Source organism: Panicum virgatum, chromosome 5N, assembly GCF_016808335.1.
Source record: "Panicum virgatum strain AP13 chromosome 5N, P.virgatum_v5, whole genome shotgun sequence".
NCBI classification, from domain to species: domain Eukaryota; kingdom Viridiplantae; phylum Streptophyta; class Magnoliopsida; order Poales; family Poaceae; genus Panicum; species Panicum virgatum.
The window spans coordinates 56,830,513-56,852,417 of record NC_053149.1 but is presented as its reverse complement, the minus strand read 5'-3'; the positions used below and the strand labels follow the sequence as shown (position 1 = coordinate 56,852,417).

The 21,905-nt window shown below is 49.9% G+C and overlaps 1 protein-coding gene and 1 non-coding gene across 2 annotated transcripts; both read right to left on the bottom strand.

Annotated features, from left to right (window-relative positions):
• Nucleotides 1-183: 183 nt before the first annotated feature.
• Nucleotides 184-2,599, bottom strand: LOC120676616 (GDSL esterase/lipase At5g45670-like). Its single transcript, XM_039957931.1, has 4 exons — nt 2,167-2,599; nt 1,378-1,502; nt 735-1,233; nt 184-622 (listed from the first exon to the last, which is right to left on the bottom strand). The coding sequence occupies exons 1-4, from the start codon at nt 2,408-2,410 to the stop codon at nt 399-401; spliced, it is 1,092 nt and encodes a 363-aa protein (XP_039813865.1). The 5' UTR covers nt 2,411-2,599; the 3' UTR covers nt 184-398.
• An 8,655-nt stretch (nt 2,600-11,254) lies between these two features.
• Nucleotides 11,255-11,387, bottom strand: LOC120677096. Its single transcript, XR_005676160.1, has one exon. It is a non-coding gene; the product is annotated as a small nucleolar RNA Z247 (small nucleolar RNA).
• Between the last annotated feature and the right edge of the window lie 10,518 nt (nt 11,388-21,905).

Genomic DNA, 21,905 nt, shown 5'->3' with positions numbered 1-21,905 from the left:
CAAGTGTGCCTTCAAAATTTCTAGCTTTTTTTCTTCTTCAATCCACGACTCAGATGTTCCGAATTACTTGCTATGGAAGATTTCAGTCGACGACCATGATATTCGTCGGCTGAGATCTAAGGCGTTTTGAGGCACAGCATCACCCCATTTTTCAGAACAGCGACAAGAGGAGTACGCCCTCGATTACATTAACAAAACCAGAGGAAACCCTGTATATATCATATTTATATTTATATAGCTATAGTTAAGATGGACACACATATCTCCTTGGCGAGTACTAGTACACAGAACACAGAAGAAATTAAACGTGTAACCTGCTTGCAATTTTCGCACTATAAGCTTTTCTCCTCTTGACGCGAGTACGAACGTGGCCGGCATCTGCTCTAAAACAAGTACAGCTAGAGCTGAGCGAGCGTGCGAAGATCCACCGGGTGGACGTCGGACGGCAGCGCCGCGCTGTATGCCCTCCGGCCGACGAGGATGTTGGCCGCCTCCGTGGGGTGGAAGGCGTCCCAGAAGAGGTACTCGTTCCGGTTGGCGCACGGCGTCTGGAACGGCAGGCACGTCACCTGCCCGTTGTTCCGCCCGACCCCGCAGCACCCTCGGTTCGTCACCGTCAGGCCTGCACGCGCGCGCAGTTCCAAACAAGTTAAGCTCCGCGTGGATTGATTCCTGAAGGGCAAATTAAAGATGGGACACAGGGACGTGTCGTACAAAGTAGAGCACACACATACCGTGCGACCCCGGGGCTCTGAGGATGTCCTCGAAGACCCCGTAGGCGTTGATGTAGGTGAAGTGGGCCCCGGGCAGCGCGTTGAACTGGTCGACGAGGGCGACGAGCCTCCGGTTGAAGATGTCGATGGCGGCGTTGATCTCCGCCGCGCAGGTGGCGCCGTCGGGGCTGCGCTGCGCCAGCTCGTTGGGGCTGCACCCGACCTGCCCCACGCCCATCAGCGCCACCTTCCGGGCCCCGAAGCTGTACAGCGTCCGGAGCTGCTGCGCGTACTGCCCGGCGAGCGCGTCGGCGAACTGCTCCGGCGTGTACTGCTGACTGGTGGGGTAGACGGCCGGCATGAAGTAGTTGTTGAGGTAGTCGTTGCTGCCCATGCCCACCGTGAAGATGCACCGGGCCAGGTGGCTCGCCGCCGAGTCCTCGTCGCCCAGGATGCTCACCAGCTGCTGCACCGCCGCCTGGTAGTTCTGGAGCTGCCCGCCGAAGCTGATCCGTTGGCCCTGCAGATTCATATCGATCATTGGCCGACATCGTGTGCGTCGATCAGCAGGTTAATAATGTGCCCCGCGCTTTCAAAAGACGATCTAGCTAGCTAGGATGAACAAAAAAAAACATATGGTTAATGATGCAGCATGCATGCGCACCAGTTGCTGGCCGGTCTCGTCCCTGATCCCGGCGGCAGCGGAGGCGAAGTTGACGCCGGTGAGGAGCTGATCGTTGCTGGCGCCGGCGTACGCGGGGATGTAATCGTCGAAGCCCAGAAGCTGAGCTGAAAACGGCACACGAACGAATACATGATGAAATTGGTTCGACGTGTACGGCATCATCAATTACTTCGATCAGCTAGTACCAATCTATCTTTCAGTAATCAGTACTGATCGCAATAAGAATTTCTACACTGACTGCGACCGGGTACAATCGAAGGAACGTCGGCGTCATACGTCTGAGGGGACCAATTCGTCTGCAGACTTGACTGGAGCGTCGTCGAGGCATCCAAGGGATAGATGTGTCGCCATCACGGCGCTCAGATTGGCATGGCATCATCGTGGACGGACGACGCTGCTTCATTCAAAGCGTGACACTGTTCGCTTGTCTTGTCAGCCAATCAGTCAGCAGTATTTTTTTCTCACACTCACACCGAATCAGCACCAGTTACCAGGCACCAGCCAGTCAACAATATTTTTTTCTTATAACAAATCAGAACTAGCTACCAGCCACAGTCAAACGAACAAAGTGAATATCACGCTCTGAATGAAGCAGCGTCAAGTCATACTTCACACCTCTCTCTCTCCCAATCGACGATCCAGGAAAGGAAACTAATATAATGCCACTATTCGAAAAATATGGGACACAAACCATGCAGCTCGTCGATCGATACGAATTGAACCAAATGAGAACGAACGGGGCTTGATCGAGTAGAGCGGCGAGCTTACATATAGCGTCGACGGTGGTGAGGCCGTTGCTGAAGCGGCCGGTCGCGCCGCCGGGGAAGTCGATGCCGTAGGGCGGGTAGTTGGCCCGCGCCAGCGACGCGATGTCGTTGTTGTTCCCGTTGTCCACGAGCGAGTCCCCGAACACGAAGTAGCACGGGACCTGCGGCTCACCCCGGACCACCACGGCGGCGCCGGCGGCGGCCAGGACGAGGAGCAGCGCCCGTCGCACCGATGCGCGCCCCATCCTCCTCGTAGCTAGCCTATGAGGTTTTCTGATTTTCTCCTGCGCTGGCTGCTGGCTAGCCGGCTCGATCGGCCGTGCGCAGCGGATCAAATTAATGGTGACGAGCGGATGGCCGATACAGTCGACCCTTACTTATAGGGCATGTTGCTACTACTTGCTAGAAGCCCGCCTCTAGCTAGCTAGCCTCTAGCCCTGCAGGGCGGAGTGCGTGGCCGGATGAGCGAGCAGTACCCCGTGCCCGGCGTCCATGGTGGCGAGCCCATCTGCATGTGCGGGTGCATGGTGGTGATGGTTGGAGCAGTCACGGTTGGGTCGGGGCCGGCGCGGGGATTGATTATCACACGCGCGTGGTTCCGGGGCCCGTTGTGCGACGCATGGTGCTGCTACGCGGAAGGTCCGGGAGTCCGCGACGACAGTGGACAGGGGCTCCGGGTTTACCACCTGCAGGTCAGAAATATCGGCGCGCGCACTTGCGATGAATGGCAGAGATCGGACTGTGAGCCGAGAAGTAGAAGAAGCACTGAGCAAGCGTCAACGGTGAACAAGCAGGAACAGGAACAGGAGGATCATTGCTCCTTGCTCGTTGCTGCAGTGAAGGGAAAAAAGGGCAGCGCGGCGCGCGGTGTCCGGCCCGCCCGCCCGAGACACACTCCACATGCTAAGCCTTGGAAACACCCTGCTGCCACCGCCGGCTAGCCGAGCCCTGCGCATCCTTGGCGCGTTGATTTTCCACTCAATCTCTTTGTTCCTCAAGATTTATTGCACCGCCTTGGTAGAGACCCCTTGACCCATTCCGACCGTCGACCGCCTTGGTACGTTTCGTTTCACCGGCCTACTACACGCCGCACTCTTCTTCTTCGTCGCCCACCCTGTCCTGCAGCCTCGGATAAGCGGAGCTCGGCCATTGAAGACAAGTAGGGATGTAAAGCCTAAGGTTGGGCGGCCAAGTGGCTAGCCCAGCCCGTTGGCACCCCCACTCGAGAGGTCGCTGGTTCGATTTCTAGCTGAAACGAACTTTCTCATAGGCAAAAATTCTCTCTCATTGTGTTCGCCGCGAGACATAGCCTTTGTGGGCATCAGGCAAGATTCAGGAGGTTTCTTGGTCAGATGTCGTAAGGCTTTCTCTTACTGAAAAGCGGGTGGGGCCGTTCTCCGACCGAGTTTTTTTTTTAACTAGACAAGGCGTTTGTGCGGGGAGGCGTTCACGGGTTGGTGGCGCGGCGCGTGGAGCGTAAATGCGCGGACGGAAAGCTCGCCCCCCGCGAGCCGCGCCCCACGATCCATCCACATGCCAGCCGATCAAGATGTTCGGGCAGAACTGCTGGGGATAGCGTCCTGGGCTCCTGGCATTCAATGCGCGCTGCGCGACGCGACCAGCGAACCACCGTTGGCTGGCTGGCAACGAACCCAGGGCCATGTTTGGTTTAGATGTGAAAATGTTTTGATGAGAGAGAAACGATGCTTTGACCACTAATTAGGGGTATTAAATAAAGTCTAATTACAAAATTACCTCCACAACTATGGTAATGTAGCAGTTGCTCTATCTAATGAGGCTTTTGACCGCACGATTAGAGGATAATTGAGCGCGGTTACTGTAGCATCACTGTAGCCAATCATGATGAAACTTGGCTCATTAGATTCGTCTCAAAAATTTATACTCATTACTAAAAAAGTTTTGCAAATAGACTTCATTTAGTACTGCATGCGGGCATTCGTCTTTTTGTGAAATTGTGATGTGATGTTTAACCAAACATGGCCCAGCTGCCTCTGGAGCTGGAAGGAAGATCGCCTCGCCTCGTGGTAGGGAGGACAGATTTCTCCTTCCTGTTGATGGCAGACAGATAAGAAAATGTACGGCGACGGATGACCGATCAGGCACACGTTTTTCTGTACCACATCCTCCTGGCTTTTTGTTCCTTACCGTGTCCATTTCGTACGTGCAGGTTTAGAATTAGGTCATGTTTAGATCAGACCTGTAAACTCCGTAAACACAAAAAAAAACATCACATCGAATATTTGTACATATACATGGAGTATTAAATGAAGTCTATTTATAAAACTTTTTGCATGGATGGGCTGTAAATCGCGAGACGAATCTAATGAGCCTACTTAATCCATAATTTGCAACAGTGATGCTACAGTAACCATCAGCCAATTATTAATTAATCATGGATTAATTAGTATCATTAGATTCGTCTCGCGATTTACAACCCATTTGTGCAAAAAGTTTTGTAAATAGACTTCATTTAGTACTTCGAATTAGCAAGATTCGATCGCAAAATTTTTTTGTGTTTCATCTAAACAAGCCCTTAGGCAGAACGGCTTACCCCTGAAGGCAGCCATGATGTTCATTATATAGCCCGGAATATGTCCTAGGCACATATGGATACAAGACCATCTTCTAGTAGGAGAAGACAATACAAGAACAGGACTCGAACATACAGCATAGAAGTCCGAACCTAATACATATCTCTACAGCCCCCCTCAATCACAACTTACAAGAGCACTAGCCACTAGCAACGTTGAGATTGTGTCGGAATTCATGTAACTGATGCACAGATTGTGGCTTGGTAAAACCATCAGCAATTTGATCATGTGTGGAGATAATACGAATATCAAGCTTCTTCTGAGCAACTCTTTCACGAACAAAGTGAAAATCAACTTCAATGTGTTTGGTGTGAGCATGAAAAACTGGATTGGCAGACAGATACGTAGCACCAATATTATCACACCATAAAATAGGAACCTTCGATTGTCGAACACCCAACTCATCCAGAAGAGATTGCACCCAAATAACTTCTGCAGTTGCATTAGCAAGAGATTTATATTCAGCCTCAGTACTAGAGCGAGACACAGTAGCTTGTTTCTTTGCTTGCCAAGACATAAGATTAGCACCCAAAAACATAGCAAATCCACCTGTGGATCTTCTATGATCAGAACAACCAGCCCAATTAGCATCAGAGAAAGCACTAATCATGGTAGACGACGAAGGCACGATCTTTAGACCAAAATCAATGGTACCACTGACATAACGAACGATCCTTTTGACAGCCGACAAATGAGCCGTAGTGGGACACTTAAGGTATTGACAAACCTTATTGACTGCAAAAGCAAGATCTGGCCTGGTCAAAGTTAAGTATTGTAAGCCACCAACTATACTCCGATAGCGTGTCACTGAATCAGCATCAAGAGGTTCTCCAACATTTAAGGCAAGTTTTTCTGATATAGATAATGGAGTAGGAGTAGCTTTGCAATCTTTAAGGCCAGCTTTAAGAATTAATTCCTGCGCATACTTGCGTTGGGTTAACAGGAGCCCAGAAGATAAAGTCGAAACTTTTATGCCAAGAAAATAATTGAGCGACCCAAGATCCTTGAGAGCAAAATCAGAACGGAGCTTATCCAGTAATTTGTCAACAGCCGCAGCATCCGAACTAACAACAATGATGTCATCCACATAGACTAAAAAAATAAATAGTAATACCTCCTTGATTGAAGAAGAACAAAGACGTATCAGCCTTGGAAATGTGAAAGCCAAGTTCATGCAACTTGTTGCTCAAACGAGAATACCAAGCACGGGGTGCTTGCTTAAGACCATATAAAGATTTATCAAGCTTACACACATCATTGGGAAAGCTTGAACTTGTATACCCAGGTGCCTGCTTCATGTGTAAGGATCGATGGACCAAGAGGGGGGGGGGTGAATTGGGCCTTTTTCAATTTCTAAAACAAAGTAAAACAACCTTAACCTATGCAATGCTAGTAAGGCACCAATTCACCAACCGAATAACTAAGCTACCTACACAAGCTAAGAGAGATAAAGCAAAGTAAAGCTTAGCAAGGTAGAGCTAAGTTATGATCTCTAAGTCAAGCACATGAATAAATTGCATGAAAGAAAATGCTTGAATAAAGAGAGTGGACAAGAGACAACCGGATTTTTTCCCGTGGTATCGATGTGTTGGCACACACCCCTAATCCACGTTGTGACACTCACAAAGAGTCTTGTCACCTCCCAAGTCACCGAGACGAGGGCGCTCACTAAGAGTCTCCGTTCACCATCCCGACGTGGTGGAGATCAAGCCACGTACAATCTTCTTCTCCGGGCTCCCACAATCCTTGGCAAGCTCCGCGAGAAACACCTCGATCACCAAGATCGCCTAGGTGATGCCAATCACCAAGAGTAACAAGCTAAGGCCTTCACTTGAGCAAGAACCGATCACCAAGAACGGATGCACACAAGCTTCTTTCTACTCAAGTCCTTAATCTTGCTTGTTGATTGATTGAATGCACAAGTATGTGAATGATGAAGCTCAAGGTGGCTCTTGACTATAGTATAAGTGTTTGGATGTTGCCTGGTGTCAAGAGTAGCAAAATGACGCATTGGAGGGGTATATATAGGCAGCTCACACGAATAGAGCCGTTGGACAAAAGCTGCCAGAAAACTGCGTAGCGCCGGTTAATCCGATGTCCCTCCAACAGTCATCGTCGGTTTAACCGGTGAATGTAAACTGCCCCTTCTGAAAACTAGCCGTTATGACTTGGGCAGATTAACCGACGTATCATCGGTTTAACCGGTGAGTGTAGTTGTCCACTGATCAACTGAAAAACCAAGTCTCTGGACAACTGCACCGACGTTAACTCAAACCTATCGTCGGTTTAACCGGTGAGTACAACTTCTGAAGTCCTTGGAAAAACCATCTCACTGGCCAATTGCACCGACGTCCCATTTCAAACATCGTCGGTTTAACCGGTGTATAGAACTTGAAATACCCTAGAAAAACCAACTCTGGACTAATGCACCGACGTTAAATTCAAACACGTCGGTTTAACCGGTGTATTGACTTGTCCAGACTCTGCTGACTTCGTTTAACCGACGTATAGAAAATTGAGGTCGTCGGTTAAACCGGTGTATAGACTTTTTCTGATTTTGTCTTTTCTGATTTGAGTCTTTGAATGAAATCCAAATATTCTTGAGATATAGTTTGAGAACCACTTATTTGAACTTCTAGAAACCTGAGTGACCATTGTGTGCATCCATTTTCAAATGACCATGTCCACGCTCAAGTTACTTAGCCTTAACCCCTCTTAATAGTGCGATCACTACAAAACTATAAAACCTATACTAACCTAAGTGTCCTTCTCAACCTTATGACACTTAGGACTAGAAAGATCCTTAGTCTTGACATATATAAGAGTTGAATACCGAGATCGCCTTTTTGAATAAAGAAATTGAGGGGCCTCTTTTGACATATGACCAAATGAGCGATAATGATCTATTAAGCTGCACAAACTCATTAGTCACAATAATGGTTGTCATTAATCACCGAAACATACCTTGAGGGCCTAGATGCTTACATCATGTAAACATCCTCCTCCAGAATACCATGCAAGAACACATTCTGATTTGGACTCCGGTGATCGTTCCCGGAGGGAGTTCGGAGGTGGCATGTGGGAGACGGTGGCTTCGACCGGCTTCGCGTTCCAGCGTGCGGATTTATCCCGAGGCCTAAGTGTAGCAGAGATCCGCCGGCGGGCAGCACGGTGGCGGTGGCGGCTGGTGGCTGCTGCGGGTTGCTTTCATCCTCGACGTCCCCGTGTGAAGAGGTGGGCCTCACCAGTCTGTACCGGTGCGCCGGTGAGCTGAGCAGGGTGTCACGACTCTCGTGTCATTCGTCGGCGATCAGGTTGAGGGGAGCCTAAGTGCTCGTCCCTCACGCTACCGGCGACTGAGGCCAGAGTTGTGGTTCATCGTGTTCTTTGTCGACGGGCCAGCATTGGGCGGAGCTTCGGGCGAAAGTCTCTCCCGGCGCTGGTGTCAGGGTCAGCAACGGCGGTGTCTTCGGATGTCGTGAACCTCCGTGGAGGCGTTGGTTGAGGGGCTCCCTGCTTGGTCTTTGATTTTCCAGGTGAAAACCTTTCTCTGGCTGACCGGAGGGGCGGCGACGGCGGCTTCGACGTCGTATACTTCTTGGAGGCGTCGCCTTGGAAATCAAGTGATCGACTTCAACTGTGGAGGAGCAGTTTGGTGAGCGGTTCGAGGTTTGATTGGAGCATGGACGGAGAAGAAGATTGAAGTTTAGTCTTCCTTTTTCTTTTTGTTAGTGTATTTTTCTTCTTGTTTCTTGATTTACCTTGGTGTGAGGTTTAGAGTCTAAGTACTCTCGTGTCGTGTAACCTTTGGTCGTATATATCCACTTGTGGATATAGAGGCTGGGATTTTATTCCTTAATCTAAAAAGTTGTCGAATGCCCCAATTTTGAGATACAGCCAAAGATAGAACAAGGCGAATAGTTGCCGCTTTCACAACTGGGCTAAAAGTATCTTCATAATTAATGCCATACCTTTGCTTGAAACCTTTTGCAACAAGGCGAGCTTTGTATCTATCAATACTGCCATCCGAACGCTGCTTTATTTTATACACCCATTTGCAATCAATTAAATTTTGACCCGGGGCAGAAGGAACAAGATGCCAAGTGTTATTACACAGCAGAGCAGAGTACTCAGCATCCATAGCAGACCGCCAATTTTTATCATCAAGTGCTTCAGTAAGGGAGGAAGGTTCCTTGACTTGGGCAAGCAAACCATAGCGCACAGTCCTATATGTATAAGACTTAGGCTTACGAATATTGTCCTGCAACCTTGTACGAGGACGATTTGGCAATATACGCACCGGTCCATTAACTGGACGAGGAGGACCAGGAGGCGGCGGCGGAATACGCCGAGGACTGCCCTGAGCAACAGACTGGCACAGAAGAACCTAGGGCTAATGTATTAGACCCTTGGGAACCACCAGGTGTTGTAGAAGAGTCCGCTGAAGACCCCGGAACATCAAACGGAGCAGGCAGGTCAGATTTAGGTGGAACAGTTGGCGAGTCAGTGTTGGTCGCACCATGTGCACACGGAGGTGTTGAGCCCGCCACCACAGGAACTGCATCGCCGATCAACTCTCCAGTCGCTGTCACTGAATCAACTAAGAAATCAGTGCCAGAATCATCACCAATCAGCGTGTTGTTCTCATGAAGCCCAGAAGGGAAGGTCCGCATGTCGGACTCCGGCAGGGACGGAAACATCAAGACTGCTAGCGATTGACGCACAACAGCTGAATCTGAAATAGAAGGTAACTCACAAGACTCTAGTACAGCATCAGGCACATTAGTAAGATCTGAATTCACAGCCCCATCGTCATAAGAATGCAAGGATGGATGCAAAAGAAGAATTTCTTGTCGTAGGCGATTACCAACATTGGGATGAAGTTTTTCAAAGGGAAACACATTCTTGTCAAAGACAACATCACGAGAAATGTAGACCCTGCCACTGGAAATATCTAAACATTTATACCCTTTACGAAGGTTGCTATACCCAATAAAGACACATTGTTTTGATCGAAATTCAATTTTGTGTTTATTGTAAGGGCGAAGGTTTGGCCAACATGCACAACCAAACACATGGAGAAAGGAATAATTTGGTTGTTCTTGAAACAAATGATGTAAGGGTGTGGAAAATCAAGAATGCGACTAGGGATGCGATTTATGAGATAGGTGGCAGTCAGGAAGGCTTCATCCCAAAATTTAAGAGGCATGGAAGCTTGGGCTAAAAGAGAAAGGCCAACCTCAACAATATGTCTATGTTTACGCTCAGCTGAGCCATTTTGTTGATGAGTATGAGGACAAGATACATGATGTGTGATGCCAATTTCATTGAGGAAGGTATTGAGACGTTGGTATTCTCCACCCCAATCAGTTTGCATAGTTAAAATTTTGCAATTAAAACGTCGCTCTACAAGTTGTTGGAACTGAATGAACACATCAGAACATTTTTTCAGAAGAAATATCCATGTAAACTTACTAAAATCATCAATAAAGCTTACATAGTATTGATAGTGGCCAACGGACTGTGGAGCAGGGCCCCATACATCTGAGAAAATCAGTTGCAATGGAAACGACGAGACACTAGTAGACCTAGGGTAGGGTAGTTGGTGGCTTTTAGCCCTTTGACACGCATCACAGATGGAGTCATGAGACTCACGACGAAAGGACAACTTGTTATCTTTGATAACTCGATCAACTATGGTAGAGGAAGGATGACCTAATCTATAGTGCCACCTAGAAGCTGTTGGAGCTGAAACATGATGAACTTGAGATGTAGGTGGCAAAGGGTAAAGGCCATCACGACATCTACCTTGAAGAAGAAGTTTCTTCGTGGCCAGGTCCTTAACACAAAAGAAAGAGGGGTGAAATTCAAGAAAAACATCATTATCCTATGTAAATTGATGAACTGATAGCAAATTCTTTTGTGAATCAGGAATGTGGAGGATGTTGTTGAAAGAGAAATCACGAGTGGGGTTATGAAAAACAGATTTACCAATGTGGGTGAGGCGCATACCTTTGCCGTTGGCAGTGTGTATCTGGTCCTTGCCTGAGTACCGTTCACGTGTGGTGAGCTTCTCTAGATCATTGGTGATATGATCAGTAGATCCGGAGTCGAAGTACCAGTTAGTATCAACTCCATAATACGGAACAGCAGATGATGTGGACTTTTGTGGCCCTTGTCTAATTGGTTTGGCACCTCCATCCCGTGGGGGAACATACTTTTTGTTGAACCTATACCAACAATCATGAACTGTGTGCCCATATCTCTCACAGAGCTGGCAGAGCGGCCCTTCATCTTGATCTTCAGTACTAGAGGTGCGAGTATTTGAATTATTTGAGGAATTGGAGTTGTAGCCACAGCCTGATCCTGAGCCAGGACCACGTCCTCGAAAATTGCCCCGGCCACGGCCTCGTGACGTAGTGCTGGCAGAAGAGTACGACCGAAACTCCTCTGTGCGTTGCTGAACTAGCCGAGCCTCATAGGACAATAATTGTGCATAGACATCGCTGAGTGTCAAGGTGTCCTTGATGGATATTGAAGAGACAAACGGATTATATTCTGAATCTAATCCGTTCAAGATGTATCCAATGAGATCATCATCTTCTATCTTCTTGCCAGCAGCCGTCATCTCATCGGCGATGCCCTTCATCTTGCTGTAGTAGGCTGCAGCAGATGCATCTCCCTTCTTCTCCCGAGATAACTGAGAACGAAGCTGCAAAAGCTTGGAACGTGACTGAGACGCGAACATCTCGTTAACGGCCGTCCACAGCTGTGCAGCATGTTCATGAGAAGAGACTTGAACCAATATTTCCGAGGTCATGGAGGAGAGGAGATAGGCAAGAAGTTGCTGATCTTGAGCAATCCAGGTGATATGTGCTGGATTTTCAACTTCTTCTTCAGATTGATCCGCCTTCTTGACATGGATTAAGGGGGAAGGCTGCACAAGGGATCCATCTAGAATTCCCATCAGGCGTGACCCGTGAACAGCGGGCAAGACTTGTGCTCGCCACACAAGAAAATTGCCTCGGTTGAGCTTCTCCGAAACGGGGATGTTGAGGATTGTTCAAGCCATCGAGGAACTCGTCGAAGCCATGAGCGTCGACGACGAAAAAGTTGCAATGTGCAACTAGATGTTCTTTGTGGAGGATTGGCTCTTATACCATGTAGAATTAGGCAGAACGACTTACCCCTGAGGGTAGCCATGATGTTCATTATATAGCCTGGAATATGTCCTAGGCACATACAGATACAAGACCATCTCCTAGTAGAAGACAATACAAGAATAGGACTCGAACATACAGCATAGAAGTCCGAACCTAATACATATCTCTACACAGGTGGTACTATAGCAAGTCACAAACCAGAGTTAGTTGGGGTCGTGCGATGCTGTGCCGGTGGGCGAACAAGCGCGCGAGTCCACCAGTAGTGTTGCTGGCGCGTGCGCGTAGCACGTCCGGTCACTCCGTCAGGCGTCAGGGCCGGCCGGGAGCCGCGGCTTCCAAAAGCTCCATCGCCGCGCGCGCGGACAGCGGGTACGGGGAGCGAGCGCCCTCCGCGGCCGTGCCCGTGCGCCCATGCATGGTGCGTCCCCACGTGAGTGCGTGACGCCGCGGATCCACGCCCAGCGATGCCCCTGGCCGCCGCCGCCGCCGCGGTGATAGATACCCGCGCCGCGAGTGCGCACCATCACGACGAGCTCCCTCTGTTGAACTGGTGTGGCGAGACGGCGAGAACGAAATGGCATTCGGTGTGCAGTGAGGTGTGGCCGTGTGGGCGCCGGAGCCGGACGAACTGAAGGCCCTTTGGGCCGCATCGAAGGTTCTGCGAGCACGAGCATCGTCGCGAGGCCCGTGAACGAGCTGCGGGCCCGGCGCGTGGACGCGGCCGCACTGCGCGGGCCGAATAAGATGTGTGACGAGCCTTTCACGAGTTTTCTAGTTCTTGTGGCCCGCGTAAGGTGCGCTAGCTAGTTGCGTGTGGAAGGTCCGCATAGAGCCACCAAGACGGTTACAACAGTTGAGTTTTATCTCGAGACAAAACAAACGGCGTTCAAGCTGCCTCGAATCTCATTTCCACCCCCACAACGCCTAACCCGATGCGTGCACACAACAAGAAAAGGCTTCCTGGCCCGTGCACTCGGATCGGGCGTTCCAGACGGAGCCGAGCAAGACGTTGTGCCATCTCAAAAGGGTTCAGGACCACTAGCAGATTTCTGACGAGACGACGCCTTTGCCGAGATATCCTCCTCCTTGGCGTCGAGCCGGCGACCATGCCGGCGCCCGCTTGGTTGCCATTCCGGCAATCTCAGTTGAGCGCCAGCGAAGTATCCCCCATCCCATCCTCCCGTCACATGAGTTGCTATCTCGCCAAGATTCCGAGATCCGGACCGGGGGGGAGGAGTGACCCCTACGTCACTTGGCGCCGCAAGCAAAATGGCGCAACCCGCGGCGACGCGGTGCGCGCCCGCGGGCTGGACACGAATATAAAACGTGGTCAGGCGCGCGGCCCCTGCCTCGTCCGCCGATCGCCGAGGCCGCTGGCGAAGCGAGGAAATGGACGCCGTGGACGAGTTCCAAGAAGCGGACGTCCTGTGGCCCGACACGGAGGACGAGCTGGCGCCCTTCGCGGCCACGGACGTGGTCATGGAGGAGCCGTACGGGGCCGCGACGGCGAGCTCGGCATCCAGCGTCGCGCCGGAGTTTGGGCGCCCCTGGCGTTTCCAGGGGCGACGCTTCCTCCCCGGCGCCGGCCCGTCGTCGTCGGCCGCCGCGAGCCCCGACGCGGACGAGGAGGAGTGGCAGGAGGCGGACGTGCTGTGGCCGGACACGATGAGCATCGTGCCGCGCGGCGGCGGAGGTTTGCTGCTGCCGTTACCCGCCGGCGGTTCCAGTCTGGGTCTGGCCGGCCGGCATGTGAATAATAATCCTGCCGCCGCTAGGCGCGACCGGCGGAGGCCGGCCGCGTCGTCTCCCATCGACATACCGGCCAACGCTGCCGCGCGCCGTCGCTTTAATTTGGGACGGCGATGAGCCGCGCCGTTCGTAGAGTTTTGTGGAGGTTCTTGCGATCTCGGTCTTGCGGTGCAACTACAAACCAAGACCGGGTCCGGGAGAAGAGCTATGAAGAAATGCGGTGGCGTTCTAGCCTTCTATAGGATCAAACTGCTAAACCGTAAAGCATTTCGGTGTGCATGTTGCATTATTTTGATCGATTTACAGTGGCAGAATTTTTTTTTCTATAGTAAAGAGCAGAGGTAAGGTGATGTTGTAATTTTGCCGCCTGATGACGAATGATACTTGGATTTAGATTTACGAGCCTTCTGATTTGTTCTTTCTTTTTGCTTTTTTTTAATGAAACGGGAGGGGGTCTCTCTTTTGGCATCGTTGATGTAACTTTGTCTGATGTAGAAAGATTAAAGAAAGAGCACGGCATTTGGCCAGAACAAACGCTATATTCTTGCCTTCCTCGGAGTCGTAAATGCAGGTGCATGCACAGAAAAGGGAATCGGGTTTAGCTTAACTCGTGCCCATTTGCAGATCACAACAAGCAAGTCTACGGCTGCTTCAAGCTAGCATCTTTGGACAACTTTTTCTCCCCTCTCTTGCGTGGCCGCCGAAGAACATCTGCAGACGCTAGCGTTAAAATCGTTACTCCGGTCAACAGGAGCTAGGTAGGACTGTCCCTGACATTTCGCCCCTCCCTTAGTAGAATCCACAACCACAACTAATCGTCTAATCCACGGGACTGTCAGTCCCCCAACCGGGTCGATTGAAATCTACTAGTCATGAGAAGAAGTCCAGTCAAAAGAATTGGCCACTAGTACTGTACTTGGGGCTGGGAGTAATTATGTCAGTATGTGGTGCAGTGTGTTTAGATTTTTTTGGCGTAAATTTTTTAAAGAGAATCTTACTATTTCAAAGCACTAAATAAAGTCTATTTTTAAATTTTTTTGTACGGATGAGTTGTAAATCGCGAAACGTATCTAATAAGCCTAATCAATTCATGATTATCTGATGGTTACTGTAGCATCAGTGTTGCAAATCATGGATTAAGTAGACTCATTAGATTCGTCTCGCGATTTACAATCTATTCGTCTATGCATGTATTCAAATATTCGATGTGATGTTTTTTGGAGTAAAATTTTGGAATCTAAACAGGGGGCACTGCCAGATCCAGTTTCCAGTCGTCCTTTCCATTGAGGGGCCGTTTAGTTCCCAAAAATTTTCACCTCCCCTTTAAACACATGTATGAAGCACTAAATGTAATTAAATAACAAAACTAATTACACAGTTTGGATGTACACGACGAGACGAATCTTTTAAGCCTAATTATTGCATGATTAGCCATAAGTGCTGCAGTAACTCACATGTTCTAATGATGCGGTCAAAGGCCTCAAAAGATTCGTCTCGCGGTTTCCAAGTGAGTTCTGAAATTAGTTTTTAATTAGTGTCCGAAAAACCCTCCCGACATCTGGTCAAACAGTCGATTTGACATCCAAAAATTTTCACCCAGGGAACTAAACGGCCCCTGAACCCGTGCCGAATTCTTGGCAAGACCGACGAGTCTCCGGCACCGAAACGCATGCTTGCCGACCGAACCGTGCGTGGTGTGCGACGCCCATGCCAGTGCTAGCGTCACTTCTCGGTTTCACCGTAGCGTGATTCGCACTGCTGCAGGGGAGCGGCGTGCCGCCCCGATAAGGATGGATTCGGATGTTTATTCGAATGTCAGATTTTTGATCATTTTTTTCGATTATGGACAAATAAGATATAGAATTTACTATGTAAATTCATAGTCTTGTATTTAACATTGATCTTATAAAGATTCATAAAAACTAAACCTCAAATTTATCATATATATTCTCAAATAATAGATATAAAAATTCGAATACATATCGGATACGGATTCGAATCTTTTTTCACCTTTTTAATTGTAGGGAGCAAATAATACATAAAAAATCTATACAAAATTTTATTCTTATGTGTAATAATATGCTTGATAATATAAAAAAGATTAGCATAAAATTTTAAGCATATCTATTTTAAAATATCAAATTTGTTCTATGAATTCGGATGTCTAGATCCATCCTTACGCCCGGCGAACAATTGCACGACAAGCACACCGCAGCTACCAGCTAGGCTGTGTTTAGTTTCCTCCCATTCCTCCAAACTTTCCAAATTTTCCATCACATCAAAATCACATCGAAACATTAAATATAGCAAATGACTCATGCATGAAGTATTAAATGTAGGTAAATAAAAAAACTAATTGCATAGTTTTGATGTACGTTGCGAAATGAATCTTTTGAGCCTAGTTAGGTCATGGTAGGACAATATTTACCACAAACAAACGAAAAGTACTACAATGTGCTACAGTGTCCGATGTGACTTTTTTACGAAAAGTACTAAAGTCGCTTCCGTCTGTCCCCGCCGAAAGGTGCCGCCGGTTCGATCAGTAATTAATTGATCTGTCCCGCGTGGCACGGCAGCAATCAATCGTACGTCCATGATTGCGCAATCATTTGCCGGGTGCTTCTGAAAGTTCTTCATTGGCCATACTTAGTTCCCACCCCGTAAACGCAAAAAAGCCGTAAACGCATTAAAGTAAAAAGGAATCTTGCTAATTTGAAATACTAAATAAAGTCTATTTACAAAACTTTTAGCATGGTTGGGCTGTAAATCGCGAGACGAATCTAATGAGCCTACTTAATCCATGATTTGCAACAGTGATGCTACAGTAACCATCCGCTAATTATTGATTAATCATGGATTAATTAGCATCATTAGATTCGTCTCGCGATTTATAACCCATCTGTGCAAAAAGTTTTTTAAATGGACTTCATTTAGTACTTTAAATTGGCAAGATTCCCACGCAAAATTTTTTTGCGTTTACAGGTAAAACGAACTAAACAGACCCTCAGTTCAGCTTCGATAGCTTAACTGATGACAGAAATGTTACTGCAAGTCCGTAGCATGATCGGTGTGGGTATGGCAAGCAGCCTGATGATCTGATCGTGCTCGTGCTCCAGGGTTCATGGTTTGTGGCACAACCACCCTGAATTACACTAGATTAAGTGCACTAAACATCTAAGCGCACTTTAATCGGTATAATCCTTGGTCTGTCGGGTAACATTTCCATATAACCACTGAATATCCGATCGAAAACACAAATATATGTCCCGCACGGAGGCGAGTTGGAGATACAACATTTCACAATATTTTACATCACATAGATAAGAAGTGTAACTTACAACAGAGTTTTGAAGCTCGAAAACAAGAAATTTAGTTTTTACAAGTTTATTCAAAAGGTAAGAAATAAAAGTAAGCTATGCTTACTTTAGTAGTTCTACAACGGAAATTTAAACAAAACTTTATACAAACGTAGGGTAGATGCCATAGTAAGCCCGAGTATGGCATTATTCTTCCAAGTCATTGCTGGTCGTAGTTGGTTCCCATTCCATAGACCAGCCAGAAGGTAAAATACTAGGCCAAGTTAGACTAGTGTTGGGATCTTCCAAAGTCATTCCTGAAATCAGAGTCACCAACAAAATTGAGTATACTAATACTCAGCAAGACTGATCCGACTAAGGGTACAGAGTAACCCTTCATCTAGACATGCTAAGCTTAGAAAGGTTCTGGGTTTTCTTTTGCTGAAAAGTCACAAAGAGTATGTCCTTAATTTTAAATTTTAGCTTTTAAATTCTAGGTGTATTAACCATTTTAGGTGTGCATCTATCTATTCAAACATGGTAGAAGAATTATTTCCATTCAACCATATTAAGAATCAATCTTGTTCCTTTTCTTACTCTATGTAGTAAAGGGATTAAGCAGTCTCAATCTTCGTGAGAAGCGGACGATTCTGAATCGATTTCCAACCTTGCAAGGATCAACCTAGCACACACACTTGGAGTACTGTTGAGTCACTCCCAAGCAACCATTTAATTCTCATTCCGGTTCATGGATCAGGGCCACTTCCCCGACTACAGAGAACCACCGCATCTTTGTAGTCGCGGTGTTGCAACATCATTTAACAAAAACTTCCTATCTCTAAGGGCAAGCGCAATGTATCTTGACCGAGCAGGTAATAAGGAGCAGGTCTAGGCAATAGGTCTTTGTGAAGCTGGACATATGACGAATGAAAAATTGCTTTCTTCCCTGTATGTTGATCGCGCCAACAGTAGTTGCTCTTGTCTTGGAGAGAGAAATGGAGGACTGAGAAAAATTTAATCATTTTCTATTCTTACTACCAGGCCATAAGCTTACAACACGATAGCAGTTACTACCTGCTTTCACAATGTTTACTATCTAGTCATAGGACTGAATTTATTGCCTATTGCCTACTTTTTTACACCATTGCGTGTGCCCTAAGAGAGAGTGGAAGGTATGTCCACTTGCCGGGCCGATCAGTTACTAGGCTTACCGCGTACCATATTTACGGCACGTGGCTAGTACTTTCAAATGCATAACCACCGCTACTACACACTGCGGCCTTAGTAATTTATCAACATAGACGGATTTCCATTCTGAAGCTTGTAACCAAATCCGTCCATGGTCCTTATAGTGATTGCAAGAAAGTAAACAATCAACTCCTATAAATCTCGCGAGTGACAGACAATCACTCGACTTTTACTGGTCCTATTAGCAAAGCATCTAAACGGACTCAGTTCTAGTGTTCAGTCAATAGGTACATAGAATTATGCATCTAAGTTTTCATTCAACTCCAATAACTTAAATGCACAAGTAAACAGTACTGAATTGTATAATTCAGAAATAATAGGATTATGCATCGGGTCTTGCCTGTATTGGTGTCTATGGGGTCAGTAGACTTTGATTCTTCCGAATCAAAGTTCGGAGCTTCAGTTAGTTCAACAATATTAGCCTGAGCTTTAGAAATATCCACGTCTGGTTCCTGAATAAACTCGCACGTTCCGTCTGCTAACGGGGTGATCTTTGATAGATGGGTCGGAGGAGGCGCGGGATGACCGGAGGAAGCTCGTCGGCGATGGCGCAGAGCTCGGCGGCGGGGAAGAACGGCGACGAGGGTGCTCCGGCAAGGGATCGATGGCGTGAAGTGGGAGAATAGCTTCATGGGGTCACGGCGAAGGTAACTAAGGGGTTAGGATGGTCGGAGGAGGTATGCGGTGGTGGGTTGGCGGCGGACAAAGGTCGCTGGAGTAGAAGAAGGAGGTGCGGCGGTGGATGGCCGGTGATAGGGACCGGTCCGTGCTATTTATAGGCTCCAGATAGGAGGATAAGTGTCGGGTACCACGATTAGGGATGCCCTAATCGGGGTACTAAGATCGCTTTAAAACGCAAGCACCTGCTAAGGCAACTGGGGCCACAAAGGCCCACAGCCTCCCTCCGATCTAGAAGAAAGGAAAGGACTCAAAGAAGCCCAAATACTAGGCCCACCGACACGGTGCGGCCCATCCACGCTCCCCTCGGACCGCGGGGTGGTTTCTGCCTCGCTCGAGGGTTCCTGTCGAGACCCCTCGACTGCGCCCCACATTTCCGCCTCGCTCGAGGGTAGCGAACCTACCCTCGAGCGGGCGAATCATCTCCGCCACGCTTGAGGGTAGCGAACCTACCCTCGAGCGGGCGAATCATCTCCGCCTCGCTCGAGGGTAGCGAACCTACCCTCGAGCGGGCGACTCATCTCCGCTTCGCTCGAGGCCACCCCTCGGCGCAAGGGACAAACAGCCCTGCAGCTCACCCGCCCGTCGTACGGAGGCTTTAAGTGCCAACCACTCCTCCACAGTGCTCAGGATAGACGGTGTCAGACCGCCATTTCCCACGATGGCTGTGACCGGAGTCCCATCTGCCAACTCCGGTCACTGCTCCGCCATCCCGGGCGCTGTGGCGATACTATGGGACCTGCGACGCAGGACGGAGCATGCCCGGCACTGCTCCCCGCACTATTCTGCCATCTCCGGCCGACCGGACTCTACCTCATCATATGTATGGCCCCGGACCACCTCCTGCTTGGGAGGGGGTCCGGTGTCGCCACGAGCCCCTCGGAGAGGGACGCCCATCACTCGCAGACAGGAGCCCGGACCTCCCCCCTCGAGGGGTCCGGGACCTCCACGTGTCTCCCAGACCTCCTAGTGTGCACGACAACACTCCGTCCAGGGGGTCCGGGACCGCCGCGTGCCCCGCCGCCGCTGGAGTACGCAAGATCCTGACCCGCAGGGCCCACGGAACGCCACATCTGGAAAATTGTACACCCTACAGCGACGACCACTCCGCCTACAGGGGTTGGCAGGACACCGACGCGATCTCCGCGAGACCAAGGACGATGGCCAGGACGATCGCCACGCCCAACTCCATGCCCCATATTGTACTTTCTACAGTGTTTGACCACTGTACCCCCACAATTCGGGGGAAGACGGCGACTTCCGTGTTCCCCTACTCATGTATCCCGCCCCTCCTTGTGTCTATAAAAGGAGGAGGCGGGCATCCTTTAAAAAGGTCGGTCGACTCTCTAGACATCTACCGCTCAAAGCACACGCACCTGCTCCTAGCTTCCGACATCGTTATTCGCCACGCTCAAACTCCTCTTCTAGCAGAGACCTGGGAGCTTCCCTCCCTCTCTCGCCCCACTTGTACCCCCTACTACAAGCACTCCGGGTGCAAGATAATACAGTGCACTCGCACACCCCGTTTGCTGGACGTACGGCCCCGTGGCCGGTACCAGGATAAACCTGTGCGTTACTGTGTTGCCTCTTGCATCAACATCTGGGACGAGGAAACACGCGACATTTACTAGTTGGGATCCGGACCCCCGGATCAGGACACCGACAGTTGGCGCGCCAGGTAGGGGCTCGCTGCGTGACATTTTCTCTCTTGTTCCCATTTAATCTCCAGGGATGGCGGGCAGATCCAACCCATACCCCATGGGCATTTCGGATCCGCTCCCAGCGGGGTTCGTGATCTGGTTCGGGAGTCTCGAGTTCAGAGCCACCGGCAATGGTTACCTCATGCAGCTCCTCTCACCCAGCCACAACCCTGTCCCTTCGACTTCACTAGCCCAGCGCAACAGGCGCTCGGGCCAGCGTTCGCGACAAGCACGCGCGGAGTGGCACCGTGCGTCATGTCCCAGCTCCCCCGCGTGGGTTGAGGCTGGCATGTCGCAACTCAGCATCGCGGCCAACGGGGCCACCGCATCGTCATCACGTGCCTCGGCATCGTCTGCGCTGGCACCATCATCTACCGCAGTACGAGTGCCTCCCAGTTGGGCTCGACCTCGCCATCGCCCTTTCCCTTCGGGATGCGCAATACTGCGACTTACGCTTCTTCGACCAGTTCTAACTTCACCGAGTATGAGGATCTACCGGGTCGATCCGCAACCTCATCGCGTCGTCCCCCGACGAATCCTACCCCGAGACGGCAAGCTCGATCGCCGACGACGTCAACTTCTTCATGAACAACTTCACGGACGAGGAGGCCGAGGACTACTCCGGGGTCCGCGACCCCGACGCATTCCGCTCGTTCCAACTCGCGACGGCCTATTGCCTCACTTGCTCTGAGGACTCCAGCGAGGGGGATTATGATCCCGCCCGGGAGTGCTTCATGGCAGATCTTGCGGACGAGCAAAACGACAACGCCCTGGGCGATGACGGGGACGGCGGGGCGGACCCACAGGCGAACCAACCGGTGGTGCTGCCTGCAGCCCCTTCTTCTTCGTCAAGCTCGGCGGCGCGGCAAGCCCAGCTGGCGCAACTCAAAGAGCTCCAAGCCAAGCTCGACGAGCAGCGTCGGCAGACCCAAGAGCTGCGCACCGCGCTCGAGCAGCAGCGCTCCGCACGTGGTGCACATGCCCAGGCGGCGGCGCGCGTTGCCCGGGAGCGCATCCGGGCCGATGACAACGTCGACAAACCTCCGGAACTGAAGACGGCCGGCGAGAAACTCGTCGTTGCGGCCTACCTACTCCAAGCCATGCCTGAGCCATCGACTCGTTCGGGTTGCAACCTGCGCCGCGAGGCACAGGCGCTCATCGAGTAAGCTGCCGTGCAGCAAGCCGAGAGTTCTGCGTCTCGTATACGCTCGAAAGCCCCGGAGTAGCCCGGTGGGACCGCACGCCAGGACCATGAGGCTTCTGTGCACACTCCACCAGCAGGGAAGGGCAAGGC